Consider the following 16,384-nt stretch of genomic DNA (forward strand, 5'->3'; position numbering starts at 1 on the left):
GTCAAAACTATCGTTTGTGTGATCTGGATAAGGCAGTTGAATTTATGGTTTTAATTTCCAAATGATTAAACGTTTCTGCAGAGTGTTATGTAGATTAACACAACTCGTGTAGACAGAAGGCAGTTAACAGGGTGGTGACAATGTACAAACTGGTGATAAGATACACTTTTCAGATATTTAATGCAGAACAAGGACATGGATCCCCAGAGGGAACTGAAAAGAAATCCTCGTCGTGTCCTCCTTTAGGAATGCTGCACATGTGAAGTGAGGTTATTTAGTGTGGGGTTTTGTTTCCTTTTCTAGTTTCCTAACAAAATTGTGGCCCAGGTAGCCTGTGACGTGCTTCAGCTGCTAGTCTCCTACTGGGAAAAGCTTCAGATGTTTGAAACCTCCTTGCCTCGGAAAATTGCAGAAGTAAGTCTTTTCTTCCGCCATAATGCTCAAACATCAGCGTTTCCTCTTTTTATTATATTTGATATTTAATGAATTCTAGATACTCCAATAATTGTTGGAGCACCGACTGTTAAACTGCCATGTGAGTCACCCATTTTCAGAGTAAATTACGCTGGCCCTTCTCAGCTGCGATTTCAGGCACCGAGTAAGAAGCCACCAGTGTTCCAGGGCAGGCTCACACTTGGGGAGTTTGAAAGGCAGACACGACCACAACAAAGAGACCTTTTGTCGACTGGGCTTCATTCATCCAGAGTAATTTGGATGGTGCCAACAAGGAGTAGGCAGCTGGTCGTGATGCCCTGTGTGCGGGGGCTGGGGGAGGGGGGCTTTCCCAGAGTGAAGGCCTGGGCTGTGCGTTCTGCCACCAGCGTGATTGCCCAGCTGTAATGAGCTTACCACTGTCGTACCCTTGGGGTGGGATGGGGGGAGTGGGTCACTGGTGGAGGAGAGGGGCAGAAGGAACAGGAAGAATGCCTTCAACAATGAGACCCTGGAGGTCAGTGGCATGAGAGGGTGCTATCTTGCAGGAAGTAGGTACCCTCACCCTGCACGAGCTGGGTGCTAAGGCTCATCCCTTCTTTAAACAAGCCCTTGTTCCATACACACCCGGTGGAGAGAAAGGAAGTAAGGTGATTTACTTTTTCTTAACCCTGAACAAATGTCACCCATGAGGTCACTTTGTTCTCTCAGATACATCAGAAATCAAAGGTGATCTTTGACCTCAGGGGACCCAGAGTGAAACAGAGCTTTGGATTTTAGGAATGTGAGATGCTGCCATATGTAAAGTTGGGCTTTAGAACAACCGTGTAATTTATCATCTAAATGGGGATGCCTTTGAAAATGAAATAGGTGCTACTACCGTGGCTCAGCTGATAAAGAATCTGCCTGCAAGGTGAAAGACCTAGGTTCGATCCCTGGGTTGGGAAGATCCCCTGGAGAAGGGAAGGGCTACCCACTCCAGTATTCTGGCCTGGAGAATCCCATAGACTATACAGTCCATGGGATCACAAAAAGTTGGACACAACTGAGCGACTTTCACTCACTCACCCCAGCAGCGCAGGTCGGTGGAAATCTGGGGTATGTTATAAGAAAAGTAAATGGGCGGATGTTCATAATTACCTTTGGAAGTATTTATTGCTTTCATCACGAGAAGGGTGGAGGCTGATGCTGGAAATCATGTGACCACAGACAGAACCACTCCTTCCTCTGGGCCCTGATCTCCCCGCCAGCAGAGGGGAGACAATTGCAGCCATCACCCTCTCCGGTCTTCAGGTCATGCAGGTCACTGAGGTGACTCTTGACCTGTGTCATCTTCCTCCAGGAGCTGGCCCCTTGGCTGGGTGTGGTGGCAAGGCCATCCCGGACCTCTTACCTGGCGGCTCCCAGGGCTGTACCATGGTCTGTCTGATTGGGAATTTGTCTTCTCTGCAGATCCTTGTGGCCACAATTGCTTTTCTGTTACCAAGTGCAGAGTACTCCTCGGTGGAGACAGACAAGAAGGTAAGTGGCCCATCTGCTAGGTTCTCCCCAGAATTTGTTTTTTTAAAGACGTGGCTCAGGTGGCAGATGCTGTCACACGCAGGGCTTTATAACCTCCCCTGTTCGGACTGGCCCTGGCCTCTCTGTGTGAAAGCCTCCTTCACCCCTATGTCCCTGAAGAACGGCCGTGGTGCTGGAAGGTTCTGTTTCCTGTAACGACACACAGTGGTGGAATCTGTGAGGCTGCAGGGTGAGGCTCTGGTTTGCTTCCTCCTCCAGTTCCTCGTGTCCTTGTTGCTCTGCCTCCTGGACTGGTGCATGGCGCTGCCGGCAGGAACCCTCCTCCACCCCGTGTCCACGGCGGCCCTGGACGAACAGGCCCCGGCCCGGGCCCCCTTACTGGATTACATCTACAGGGTGAGTCCCCCCGCCACCCTGGGCCTTGGGGTACAGGGTCTGGACTGGAGACTCAGACAGTCCTCCAAACAGGTTGCTGTTGTTCAGTTGCTCAGTTGTGTCTGACTCTTTGCGACCCCATGGACTGCAGCATGCCAGGCTTCCCTGTCCTTCACCAGCTCCTGGAGTTTGCTCAAACTCGTGTCCATCAAGTTGGTGATGCCATCCTACCATCTCTTCCTCTGTTGTCCCCTTCTCCTCCTGCCTTCAGTCTTTCCCAGCATCAGGGTCTTTTCTAATGAGTTGGCTCTTCTTAGGCATTCCTGTACTTATTTGTGCCCTTTGGACAAGGATTTATGGGGGTTCAACATTTTAAAAGAAATGAATGACTTCAGGAATGTTCACAGAATAATTGTAATTACAGAGAAGCTGTGATTACCTGGGCTTCCCTGGTGGCTCAGACAGTAAAGAATCCGCCTGCAGTGCGGGAGACCTGGATTCGATCCCTGGGTCAGGAAGATCCCCTGGAGGAGGGCATGGCTACTCGCTCTAGTATTCTTGCCTGGAGAATCACATGGACAGAGGAGCCTGGCCAGCTACAGTCCATAGGGTCACAAAGAGTCAGACACGACTGAAACGTCTTGGCAGACAGGCAGTGATTATCCCAGGCACAATGCAGGCATTTTACCTGATTGTCAGCGTTAAACAACTGCAGTTTGCTCAGGCTCCCCCAGTGTTTATGGAACATGGTCCATACCTGCTTCGTTTTGAAAAGAATCTTTATTGTAGGAATATCTACAGCCTTAGTTGGCCAAAATCTATTTATCAGGGGAAGAAAAAGTACAAGGATACCAGTCTTCTCTTTGCTTTCAAAGATCTTCAGAAATAAATTAAGGCAATACAATATATTACATCAAATTAATCAGCATCATCATTTTTATGATACCTAAGACATTGGAATTTCACCCCCTACCACTGACTAGGTGTGGTATTTACTCTGGACCCTTGGTACTCTCCTTCCAAACAGGCCTTACAGCTCTCCCTATGGAAGCCTTATCTATCCATCTGTCTATTATATCCATCCATCTATTACTTGTGTGTCCATTGAATAGGGCTCCGCAGGTGGCGCTAATGGTAAAGAACTCGCCTGCCAGTGCAGGGGACCTAAGAGATACAGGTTCAATCCCTGGGTCAAGAAGATCCCCTGGAGGAGGATATGGCAACCCACTCCAGTATTCTTTGTCTGGAGAATCCCATGGACAGAGGAGCCTGGTGGGCCACAGTCCATGGAATCACAAAGAGCTAGACACGACTGAAATGACTTAGCACACACACACACAATTGAATGATTACTGTGAGGTAGGGGCAATTCCTTTGCTTATTTTTGTAGTAATTAAACTTAAAAATAATTTTAAAAAAATTTCTAGGCATTTCCCTGGCAGTCCAGTGGTTAAGACTTTGCCTCTCAATGCAGAGGGTGCAGGTTCAATCCCTGTTCTGGGCAGCTAAGATGCCTCCTGTCTTAGGGGCCAAAGAAACATACCAACCCATAAAACAGCAATATAACAAATTCAGTAAAGACTTTTTTTAAAAAAGGCCCACATCAAAAAATGAAGAAGATTTCTTAAGTCATTAACAGATTGCTTTGTTGCCTTATTTTAAAATGCATTCAGTTAAAACCAAAAAAGCCACTTAACCATAGTTGAAATTCTGCTAAAAAAGTATTTTGTACTTTTAAATGGTTTCTTGAATGGTCAAAGATTTTAGTAACTATGTTCAGATGAAGTAGATATTTCTGTCATCACTATGACTTATAAACCTAGACGAGGCTTGGCTTAAGGCACTAAAGTAGCTGCAGTCATTTAAATTCATGTTTAGCATTCCTTTTCTTAAACCATCTCTCTCAAAATTGCTTCACCAACATAAAAATCACTTTATAGTTAACGTGATACATACGTTTACTGGATAATCCTTTATTTTTTTTTTTAAAGGAAACTTTTTCTGCTAAAGTATCCTATGCATCCAAAAAACTGCATCCATCAATCCTAAGTGAATTTTGGAGTTTCACCAAGTGGGCACACCGGTGAAATGGGCTCCCGATTCTAGAAACGGAACATCCTGGCATTCCAGGAGCCCCCGTGCGTGTAGCCCCCACACAGACCCGGGGGTGACCACTGTCTTGTCACAGCAGACACTTGTTTTTGGCTGTTGGACTTTATAGTGTACAGAATTGCCTAGCGTGTCCTTCTGGTTCTCATATGTATGCCGTTCTGTTGGATGTACACCTAGTGATGGAGTTGCTGGAACGCGTGTGTTGTGCTTAGGAGTGAACACGCAGTAATTTTCCAGGGTGACTGTGCTGAGAACTGCAGCTGCTCTACACCCTGGCTGACACTTTGTCTCTGCTAGGTAGGCAATGGTATCATTTTGTGGTTTTATTAATCATTTGTATTTCATACATTTATGGCATCTGACTAATAGAAATTAGCTCTTCCAATGACAGAAGCTCAAATTTTTTATATTAACGAGGGAGCTACCCTCATTTTCCTGTACTGCTCTTTCGCTAGGAAGAGGGCGTATTCGGATGGGCCTCCCCTGCTGTTCTTGATCCTTTGTAGCCACGGACGAAAGTTGCAGTTACCGCCAGCCTCCTCCAGTCCCCAGGAGGCAACACAGTTGGAAGGAACTGAATCGAGACACATCCAGCCTGACCTCAGAGCTCATCATCTAAAAGCAATCCTTCCTTAGTTTTTAAAAGTATCACCTTCATTTTCTTCAAACTCAGTTTTTTACATTTATGATCTGAAAGGAAACTTTAGTATAGCGATTAGCTCACCTGTACACATTGACATCCTCAAGACGGTTGTGGGCACAGCGTCAGCTTCAGTCAATGGCAGTTTGTAAACAGCCAGTGAGCTTTCAGGAAACTCATCTTAAGAAAGTAAGGATACTTTTAGAATTTGTGTTAGATTTACTTCATCAGTTATACCTTTTAAAAAGCATATCAGATTGGCCCTTCCAAGTCCTCATTCGTGTCATGAGTTACATGAATTCAAATCTGTGAACGTTTATGCACTAGGTCAGCGGTTTCTGCTGATGGCTTTCATTCTGATTGCCACTGTGGGTGGTGGGGCACCCGTGGCCCATCGCGTGCCTCGTCGTCACCTCTCTCGTGCCTTCGTGGATGGGAGCAGCATCAGGCGAGTGCAACCACATAGAGTGCCAAAAAGCCCACTTGCTGACTTTTGCTTTCCTTTTGCCATCGATACAACAGGAGCGAGATAAGCATGTTCATAGCAAGAAGGTGTTTTAGGACGGAAAGGATTTGATGTTCTCAGGAATTATCAAGCAGGAATCCTGCCTCCCAGGGGCTGCTGTCGTTTGACAGCCCGTCAGGGGGCAGGCGGTGGGTGGCATTCCCAGCACACGCTCCCTCCTGTGCACGCAGGTTCTGCACTGCTGCATCTGTGGCTCAAGCACGTACAGCCAGCAGAGCCGCTACACCTTGACCCTGGCGGACCTGTCGTCCTCGGATTACGACCCCTTCCTGCCGCTGGCGAACGTGAAGAATTCTGAGCCGGTCCAATTTCATTCATCAGCAGAACTGGGCAACCTGCTCACTGTTGAAGAGGGTAAGGCTCTTCAGGCTATTCATTGCTGTGGGCAGCAGAAGGGAAAATGGTAGCCGTTTGTGAGTACTCGCTGTGTTATTTTCTAAGAAGCTAGTGGTTGCAATCTGGGTTTCTGCAGTGCTCTGTGATATCAAGTCCTTCCTTCCTCGTTTCCTCTTTCTCTGTCCTCCCCTTTCTTCTCCCATCGGAGTTGAGTTTTGTATGCTCGAGGACCTGAGAGAGGCACAAATCCCCACACACAGTCCACTTTCTGTCCCCAAGGAGTTTTTCATCACATGCAGAGATAGGAATCAGGCAGAAGGATTCATTGTGTGTGGCCTGGGAGCCCTGTACGAATTTCCCATGGAGAAGTGCCTAAGTCAGACTTGGGAGGAAGGGCAGCCTTTGTGAGGAGCTGGTAGAGAGGGACCAGATGGGAGTCACCAAGACAGATGGAGGCAGGATAGTTCTACTCCCAGCAGAGGGCTTGTCATAGATGTGGGTGAGGTCAAAACGTAGGCTGTGCATGTCCTCCTCTACCACGCTTCTCCCCCAAATGACGGGAGCCCATCTCTATGCTTTGGAATATAGTCAGAATATGGGGGAGTGTCATCTGTATGTGTGATAACATTGCATAGAATCACGTGCGTGCACACATACACACACACAATTGAGTGCCTGTGAAACTAGTAAACTCTGAACAGTGATGCACGGTCTTGGTGACCATGCTGATATTGTCCTGTTGCCGCTCAAGATGTTTACCATTCAGGTGAAGGATGTTTGGAATTTCTCCGTGTTATTTCTTACAAGTAAAGGTGTATCTTCAGTTGTCTCAAAAAGTAAAAGTTAAAAAAAAATGTGGATGTAGAGCGTTAGATCATCCATGATAATTTTATGGACCTTGCAAGTTAAAAACCTAGGGCTGAGAACGAACCTGGAAGGAAAAAACATCCTCCAAGAAAAAAGAGTGAGGGCAGAGTGAGGGAAATGGACGAAGAACCATTCAGTGTCATTAATTCATCATTTATAACCAAACTGTTTCCAGTTAGAAAATGTTTCTGATAAGCAATGTTATATTTTTGTCTATCATTTTAAAATGATTCTTTCATAGACCATTTGATGTAATGACTACTTTCAAACAGAGTTACAAGTGAGAGATCCAGCCACCTTATAGCCTAAGTGGCTGTTGGCTCGGCTCGAAGAGGAGCCATCAGTGGTACAATACCTGCTCACTCTTCTCATCTTTAATACCTAATTGCTTAAAAAGAAGAGACGGGAGGAGCTTTAAAAAAAAAGAAAGAAAGTTAAAGGACAATCTAAAATTACTGCTTTTATATTTCCTCTCTAAGTTTAGAAAAATGAAATAAATATATGGAATATGATTTTACATAGCCTGCAGAAGTCACAAGCTTGTTTCTTCATTAATGGGGTCTAGATTTCCTCTTGATTTTTCAGGGCAGCCCTGGGCAGTTGATGCAGGTGAAGTCTGCCAGGGAGAAAACAGTTCTTATTCCACAAATATTCTCTTTCCTTACTTTTCGGTACCAAAAATATTTGGGGTGCATCATTGTTTATGACGAGTAATGTGACTCCAGGTTAATTTCCCCTTGCAGAATTCAAGCATGTTCATTAAAATACAGATCCGTATTTATCTCAGATTATAAGTACAACCTACGTAAGTAAAAGTAGAGAGGGTTGCTTTTCCAGTTGTTTTCTGCTGTGGGCCTGCTTCCAGTCAGACTTTTCTTGTTAGTGTCGAAGCCTGTGCCTCCGTGTCATCGTCATGCAGTGTCTTACATTATGGACTCCTGAGCCCCCAGCTGGCCGCAGCTCTGCTGTAGAGGCATTAACATTTCTGATGGGTTGTGTATTCATATGGGATGATAAGCATGAATAAAAAGCATCTGTAACTTTTGAAAAAGTTAATATGTACACAAAAACAGAGGCATTCATCACTGTGATTCTGAGGGAATGAGTCGAGGTGTTTTAAATTTCTCAGCTGTATGGAAATTGTCCACACGTCAGAGGGTCCGGAAGAAACATTTCATCTCAGGGACACATGCAGATGACCTCCTCTGCTTCTAAGAAACCTGAGGTTTTAAATGAAATTTTATTTTGCATTGTCGGATACAGATAATTTCTTGTCCACCCACCCCCTCTAAAATATTAAGAAGTTCTAAAGAAGTTAGGACGATTTCAGTCATCATGTACAATTTCCTAGATGCTAGGATTTGATTGTTTCTAGAATTTTTACATCATAAAATTGATGTTTTATAAATAAGTCAGTTAGATTTCTAAAGTCTAAGGGGGAGGATGTTTAGCACACAAAAGCATATTTATACTTAGTGATAACTTTTAATATTTGTTTTTTCATGTCGTGAATTTAAAAACCAAGTATTTCTTAAGTATGTATTAAGCCTTTAAGCCCAAATTAGAAAACTTAGTTTATTTAAATATCTAGTAGATTTTTTTTTAATTAAAAGTTTTCATTTTGACCTGTTCTTAGGTTAACACACAGTTCTTTTGTAAACGTGGTGGATTAAGATTTCTGTAACTGCTTTGAGGCTTCAGTAATTGTTTCAGCCCTTACTTGTGGATTTTGCCTGCTTCCCCATCATATCGCAAGCATTTCACACAGCCCCCTTGATTGCTATTGTCAAAGTCCTTCTATACATCTGAAGTCTTAAACATTTTATAAATTAGTTGCTCCTGGGCATTTAATCAACTACAAATTCAGTGAAAGCTTTCTAAGTAATTCCATGAATTATTAATATATCAGATTCTGTTAAATATTTAAAATGCCCTAACAACAAAACATAGTCACAATAATCCTAAAGCAAATTGCTTCAAATATATGTAAGCCATCCCAGACTTGATTCATCCCCTTATCGGTGTCTCCCTTTACCCAACAAAGGGAGCGAGGCCACCTCCCCAGCCCTGGTCCCCAGCCCTCCAAGCTGCCATGCTCTTCAAGGGCAGATGTCTACCTCCCTGAGCTCTTAGAGCCGTCAGTGCTAAAGGATCTGTCTCTGGTTTATAGCTGTACTGGAACATTTTTAAATGTCCCTTTCAGAATGAGACCTTCCTGTAAATTGGTTCTTTTAGTCATCTATTTAAATTGTGCTTGTAAATTCAAATAGAATCAATGTCCAAAGAAGAAAAACAGGTGGAAAAAAAAAAATCCCCAGACTCAAAAAAAAAATAGCTTCCTTCTTGCTGGGGATGGGTCGTGGTCTGGTGGTGGCTGCTTCTCACCTTCCTTCTCCAATGTGTCTCCGTGTCCCCATCTCACTGTCAGCAGAGAGGAGGAGAAGGAGCCTGGGGCTGATCCCGCTGACAGCGCGCATGGTGATGGCGCACCTGGTCAACCACCTGGGCCACTTCCCGCTCTGCGGGGGCCCCGCCGTGCTGCACAGCCTGGTGGGCGAGCACCACGACAACGTGCACGCCGACGCCGCCGAGCTCTCCCCAGACGTGTTCAGGAGCCCCAGCCTGCAGCTGTTTGTGTTCAACGACAGCACCCTCATCTCCTACCTGCAGACGCCTGCGACCGGTCCTGCCAGTGGGTCGCCAGCGGGCGCCCCCTCGGACGTGAGAGTGATCGTGAGGGACATCTCAGGGAAGTACTCGTGGGACGGGAAGGTGCTCTACGGACCCCTGGAAGGCCACTTAGCCCCCAAGGGCAGAAGCCCCTCGTTCCTCATCTCGAGCTGTCAACCCCCAACCCCTGGACCTCAGAGGGCTCCTTCTCAGACTGAGGAGGGAGAGGATGTCCTCGACAAATTACTTGAAAACCTTGGCCACACGAGTCCTGAATGCCTTTTGCCATCCCAGCTCCGTCTGAATGAGCCTTCCCCACCCCCTTGTGGCATGAATTGGGACCAGGAGAAGGAGATCACCAAGGTCCTGCTGCGCCAGAGCACGCAAGAAGACGAGTATGTCCAGAGGTGCAACTCGGATGTGGCCATGAGGGTCGCCAGCCAGGAGCCGCCGTCCCCAGTGGAGCCCCGGGGCGCCTTCTACTTCTGTAGGCTGCTGCTCGATGACTTGGGAATGAATTCTTGGGACAGAAGGTAACAACCCTCTCTAGACCGTCAGTTGTCTTGTTTTGTGTGTGTGCAACTGTTCTTCTCAGTTTGGGGTTTGGGAAAAAGAGAACAGAAAATGGAGATTTTTCTCTGTTTCAGCGTCAATAGCTAGAGGAGGGCATGCCTACCCACTCCAGTATTCTCGCCTGGAGAATCCCATGGACAGAGGAGCCTAGTGGGTTACAGGCCATTGGGTTACAAAGAGTCAGGTATGACTGAAGCAACTTAGCACACACACGTAGCTTATTTTCTGCTGCTAAAAGTGAAAGTCACTCAGTCGTGTCCGACGCTTTGCAACCCCATGGACTGTACTGTCCATGGAATTCTCCAGGCCAGAATACTGCAGTGGGTAGCCTATCCTTTCTCCAGCAGATATTCGCAGCCCAGGAATTGAACCAGGGTCCCCCAAGTTGCAGGCACATTCTTTACCAGCTGAGCTACCAGGGAAGACCCTAAATTAAAACTAAAAACTAATTTTACTCTACTGATGCACAGATTGAATTCCAAACATCTGTTGTGTATTTTAAGGAGTATCAAGCATTTACTCTGTGTGTGTGTTTTAATTACTGCTCTGCCCATTGTTGCTTCTGCCTTCATGAAAGATGCCAGTGGACTACAGAGACGAGTAAGCCACAGTTTCTCCCTAGGTCTGGTGAGGGAGGAAGACTTGTTATGGCTCTGATAAAAGACAGTGTGCCTCAGGACCTCAGGAAGGACAGCGGGTCCATCGGGAGGTGAGGGGCAGTGGAGGAGACTGCAGATGGGGGGGTTTGAGCTGCAGAGGTGAGAAAAGAGTCTCATGACAGAGGTGACAGTGGTACCAGCAGGATGTGCACACACATCAGTCACACACTCAGTGACCAGCCAGCGTCCCCAGACAGTCACGGGAGGCAAGTGCAATTGTGACGCCTTTGAACATCTTCAGAATGAAGTTCCTTCTCTAGGCTTCAGCTGCAAATCTTTGGTGAATGGAGTGGCTGTGGAGGGGTGGATGGATGGATGGGTGAATGAATCGGTAGGTTTGTGCATTGATTGGGAAGGGCAAAATTGATCTGTGATTACATGACTTTTCTCTTAACCCTTTTTCTGCATAGGAAGAACTTCCATCTGTTGAAGAAAAATTCAAAATTATTGAGAGAGCTAAAAAATCTGGACTCCCGGCAGTGGTAAGTGAAAGTCTCTCAAACCTCCTTGTTCCTGTCTGTCTTTTGTGTGCTGGCGGGGAGGGGTGCCAGATAAGGTGGCAGGAGTGACACCCCTGCAGGGGCCTGGCAGTTTATACCTTTGGTAGTTTGATCCTGAGGAGTAAACTTACATGTTTACTACATGAAGAAGTCCTCTAATCTCTGCCCTTGATTAAGAACCTTTCAGCCAGTGGACGCTGGTTCTCGTCATCTTTCTGCCAAGCCTCTGGTTCTGCTGAGGGGCAGGCGCCAGTCCACATCATGCGGCAGCGTGGTTTGGATCCCATGGGCTAGGTTGAGACCTGGGTGCTGTAATCAGGGGCTCCCTGACCCTGAGCTTCGTTCTCCAAAGCAGGTCAGATCTCAGATGGACCTCTCTTCTGAATGATTTTAGAAGCAGTTCTGAAGATGAGCTCTAACCCGTGTTTAATCTGGGGAAACAAGGGCTTCCAAAAACATCTCAGCCTGGGGCAAGTGTCATGCTGGGCACATAACAGGTGCTTGGAAGTCGTCAATAAACTGCTTCCTTAATCTTGAGTTTTTTAAAACTCACTTAAAAACAGCTTTCTGTTCCTATTGTATTCCCTTCAGAAGCATCACTGGGCATCTCCTTAGAGAGAAAAACCTGCATTTGTTATTCCTCAGACTATCCTTCCCCACATCGTTTCCCAGTTGTCGTTGTGCTGCTTTTTCTCCAGAGGAAGGAAATTCGGGGGTGGGGGCGGAGGGTGGGGTGTTTCCTGAAGGGGCTTGTGGATTCACTGCCCCCTCCCTCCCACTGTCTAGTAGGAAATGAGCAGTCACTTGGGTTCCAGACTCATCTTTTCCAGTGTAGGTTGAGTTATTCCATGCTCCTTCCTATTGAGTGACAACATTGGTGTCTTGTGATTGTGGCCAGTTTGTTGAGTGTTCAGTTCAGTTCAGTCGCTCAGTCGTGTCTGACTCTTTGCAACCCCATGAATCGCAGCACACCAGGCCTCCCTGTCCATCACCAACTCCAGAGTTCACTCAAACTCATGTCCATCGAGTCGGTGATGCCATCCCGCCATCTCATCCTCTGTTGTCCCCTTCTCCTCTTGCCCTCAATCCTTCCCAGCATCAGGGTCTTTTCCAATGAGTCTTTTGCTTTGGGTCTACCCCTTCATTCTTTCTGGAGTTGTTTCTGCACTGATCTCCAGTAGCATATTGGGTACCTACTGACCTGGGGAGTTCTTTCAGTATCCTTTTCATACTGTTCATGGGGTTCTCAAGGCAAGAATACTGAAGTGGTTTGCCATTCCCTTCTCCAGTGGACCCCATTAAATTAATGTACTTTAACTGCATGAGGTACAGTGGAAATAGCTCCCTGGGGAACTGTTCTTGACATCTAAAAAGGTATCCACTTATTTTACAGTAAGGATGTTTTCAGGGTTCTTTAAAAGAACAGAAATAAGCTGGGGGGTTCTTTAGCTTTGAGATCCTGTTATCAATCAGTTAGCAAATAAGAACATATCTTGTCCCTCAACTTCTTATCAGGATGTTTCTATTAATTTCTGGTATCAATTTATCTCCCTGCTATCAAGTCAGGGTTTCTGCTTAACCCGTTCCTAGGAAAAGTATGGCTTCCCAGATGGCGCTAGTGGTAAAGAACCCACCCGCCAATGCAAGAGACATGAGACATGGATTTGATCCCTGGGTCAGAAAGATCCCCTGGAGGAGGGCATGGCCGCCCACTCCAGTGTTGTTGCCTGGAGAATCCCATGGTCAGAGGAGCCTGGTGGGCTACAGTCCTTGGCGTCTCGAAGAGTTGGACACAACTGAGCATACACGCAAGAAAAGTAGAGACCATCTCACAACTAGGATCTATATGCTGTGAAGCTAGCAAAGATGTAAATAGTATAATGAACATATGTACACATTAAAGAAAGCTCCCCCTTTCAATATTAATGCCTCTCCCCACCAAAAGATAAAGTAAAAGTGACAGTCATGTTTCTTTGGCTTTTTAATGTGACAACACAAGGAAACCAAGCTATTCTGGTCTAGTCCTAATAAGGAAAAAAAAACAAAAACAAATTCTAGTGCTGTCCATGTGCTCTGGACTACCTGCTCCTCTGTACACTGGGCCTGCCGCTCCTGGACATGAAGTGCTGTTGATGTTGCTAATTATCATTTCAGAAGCCTGGCTCTAATAAGGCCAGACACAACGTCTGCATCCTCCCAGGCTCTCTGCGGTGCTAACATTTTGGAAGCTGTGAAATTTGATGAGTGTTTACAGCTAAAGGTCACCTGGGCTCACACCTCCATCCGTCATGCAGTCACCCAGCATCTCTCTGCTCCACAAGGAGCTGATGAGGACCCATGACCCTTAAGCAACTACAAAGTAAAAAGCTTGGACTTTAAGGAGAACAAACAAAAACATTTCAGATAAACCTGAGATTGTTTTTTGTACGTCCAGTATATAGAATAGAGAAAAATTAAATGCTGAGGACTTATCAGTATGTAGATGGAGCTGCAGAGAAATGGACTGACTCTCCTTTGCTCTCCATTTGTTGAAAGAGACTGTCTTTTAGTTCGTGGCTTATGACCTCCCTTACCATCCAAGCCCCTACATGATTACAGATCTTAGAATCAACTTGTCTGAGTCCAGACTGCTGGCCAACGCTGCCTGTAGTTCAGGAGGAAATGATGTCACAATTTTGGGCCCCATGTGCTTGAGGACAAGCTTTCCAAGGTCTCTGCTGGAGCACCGCCCACTAGCATTCATCAGCACAGAATCCCCTCTCCACCCCCCACATCCATTCTCTGGAGAGTGGCACCCCCACGAACATGACAGAGCAAGGCTCTATCAGGGTCTTCAGGACACCCACCTCCCCCGCTGGCAGCATGACAGTTCACTTCAAAAGCCTTAAAGTAGGCAATGATCATAGTTCCACATCTATGAATTTATTTTAAGGACTATCAAAGATGATGTGAAAACACCTTTCAAATGGATGTGACCCAGATGTCCAGTAGCAAGGATTTGGGATATGGAATAGTAACATAATGGAATGGAATATTCCACAATCATTATTAATAACTTTGTTACACAAGCATATGGTGTAAAAGTGTTCACACTCCGAGACGGTGTAAATAATGATTTTTATGTTAAGCATATTTTACACAATTTTTTTTAAAGTGTTCACAAATATTTTAAGTGAAAAAAAAAACAGTGGCAAAACACAAATTGATGGCGTCTCATTTTGTAGGCAGAAACGCATCCTGAGATAGTAACCGTTGTGATTTCAACATATATGCAGAGAACATGAGTGGGTTTTTTTTAATTCTTCTCTTTCCTTTCTATATTTTCTAATTTTTCCTCTGAGTATGGTCATTAAATGTAAACTATGGGGGAAGCAGGAGGAGTAAGCTATCAAGACAAATCCCTGGGTCAGGAAGATCCCTCGGAGGAGGGCATGGCAACCCACTTTGGTATTCTTGCCTGGAGAATCCCATGGACAGAGGAGTTTGATGGGCTACAGTCCATCAGAGTCTGATGGGTCGCAAAAAGTTGGACACAACTGAAGTGACTTAGCACACATACAGAAGATCTTGAAGAATGTGTTAAAATACAGAGCCCAGATTCTATCACTGTTGAGTCTAATCAGATTATAATTTTGAGGTGTTAAATGATTAGACAACAGAAACATTTCCATGTTGCTTAAATGCTCAGTAGTTTTTCCAACAGATTTTTCCAGAGTATATGGTAGAAATCGGGAGAAAAGTGGAACTTCTTTGGAAATGGTAATCCAAAATCTAAAACATAGGGACTGGAATCCAAGTCTTGGGTGATGGAGCTGTGGTTCTTGGTTAAAGCTCTATTCCAGTGAGAGTGATGTCATCACCTGTCTAAACTGTGCACATATCACTTGTTGTAGATCTAGTGACCTTGATACGTACTCCAGTGTATAATTTATATTAATAGAAATGGCTATCGACATATTCCAGTATATCATTGTTTCTCAGGTCAATTCAACAGAGATTTAGCTGAGCAAATTCTACATGCCAAAGACCATATCAGACGCACAAAAGTTGACCCAGAACTCCTTTCTTCAGAGTGTTGCGTTTACCTGATTCAACAGCAGAGTGCCCCAAATCCATCATGGAGGAAGTGGACAAACAGTTTATACTTCCAAAGAAGTTTCCCTGGACAGCTGTCCAACTTCTCAGGCACCCTCAGATCAGTCAGAGCCCAGGCTGGGTACAGCCCCTCACAAAGATGGTACCTAAATGTGTCCTGCTTCGAAGAAGTAGTTTTCATTTCTCAAGTAGTCTTGGCCTATGTTACAGTCCCAATTAGGGAGCTCCCCAGTTTCCTTATCTAAAGGTGTGGGAAGTGAAATATACATGGTCACATGGATCTGTCCACCACTGATATCTATCTGAAAGGCTCAGTATTTTTTTTTTTTTTTACCAAAGCTAGAGAGAGTTTGTCAAACTGTGCACTCTTACATGCTGTTCACACACCACACATCTAAGAGGTGGTCTCAGGAGCCAGACTGCCCTGCCTCAGCTCCTGACCTCCCGTTTGCGGTGTCACGTGCTGCGCCTCCTTTCAACCGTCTCTACCAGGAGGTGGTGACAAGACCTGTCTTCTTAGGGCGCCTGCAAGGATAGATGAGATTGTGTGCTGAGCCTTCTTGGAACAGTGCCTGATCCCTTGTAAGTTCTTGGTAAACGTCAGCTGTATAGCAGACATATATGTGGCAGCAATAAAACCAAACTTTATACATAAGAATTCTAACTCCTTCCAACCTAAAAATTCGCAGCCGTGAAACGCACAAAATCGCAGTGTTTTACATTGCCGAAGGTCAAGAAGACAAGTGTTCGATCCTTTCCAATGAAAGGGGAAGCCAAGCGTATGAAGACTTTGTTGCTGGACTTGGATGGGAGGTAATTAATTTCATCTAGGAGGTGTTTGCCCATCAGCACTGTCTAAGGATGTATGTAAGCTAGATGTTGATGGTATGCGTTTTTACATTCATATATAGTGTGGGTAGAGTTCTGGAGTTGAAGGGTGTATAGAATTTGACCTCTTGTGGTAGTCTTTTTTCATACTTTATACATAAACTTTTGTTCCCCCTTAACTTTCCTCTTAATATTGTTTCATTTGCTTTTTATGTCAATTGAATAGTCAGATTGGCTCTCCCAACTGTAG

At 45.4% G+C, this 16,384-nt stretch overlaps 1 protein-coding gene across 1 annotated transcript in view; it reads left to right on the forward strand.

Annotated features, from left to right (window-relative positions):
* The window catches only part of RALGAPA2 (Ral GTPase activating protein catalytic alpha subunit 2), a 269,547-nt gene that overhangs the window by 166,094 nt on the left and 87,069 nt on the right, over positions 1 to 16,384 (forward strand). Inside the window, exons 29-35 of the mRNA XM_027559590.1 lie at positions 304 to 414; positions 1,885 to 1,953; positions 2,212 to 2,349; positions 5,777 to 5,960; positions 9,241 to 10,012; positions 11,122 to 11,193; positions 15,996 to 16,119. Coding sequence (XP_027415391.1) covers positions 304 to 414; positions 1,885 to 1,953; positions 2,212 to 2,349; positions 5,777 to 5,960; positions 9,241 to 10,012; positions 11,122 to 11,193; positions 15,996 to 16,119 — 1,470 coding nt within the window. The remainder of the gene's footprint in view (positions 1 to 303; positions 415 to 1,884; positions 1,954 to 2,211; positions 2,350 to 5,776; positions 5,961 to 9,240; positions 10,013 to 11,121; positions 11,194 to 15,995; positions 16,120 to 16,384) is intronic.

Source organism: Bos indicus x Bos taurus, chromosome 13, assembly GCF_003369695.1.
Source record: "Bos indicus x Bos taurus breed Angus x Brahman F1 hybrid chromosome 13, Bos_hybrid_MaternalHap_v2.0, whole genome shotgun sequence".
In the NCBI taxonomy this organism is placed as follows: domain Eukaryota; kingdom Metazoa; phylum Chordata; class Mammalia; order Artiodactyla; family Bovidae; genus Bos; species Bos indicus x Bos taurus.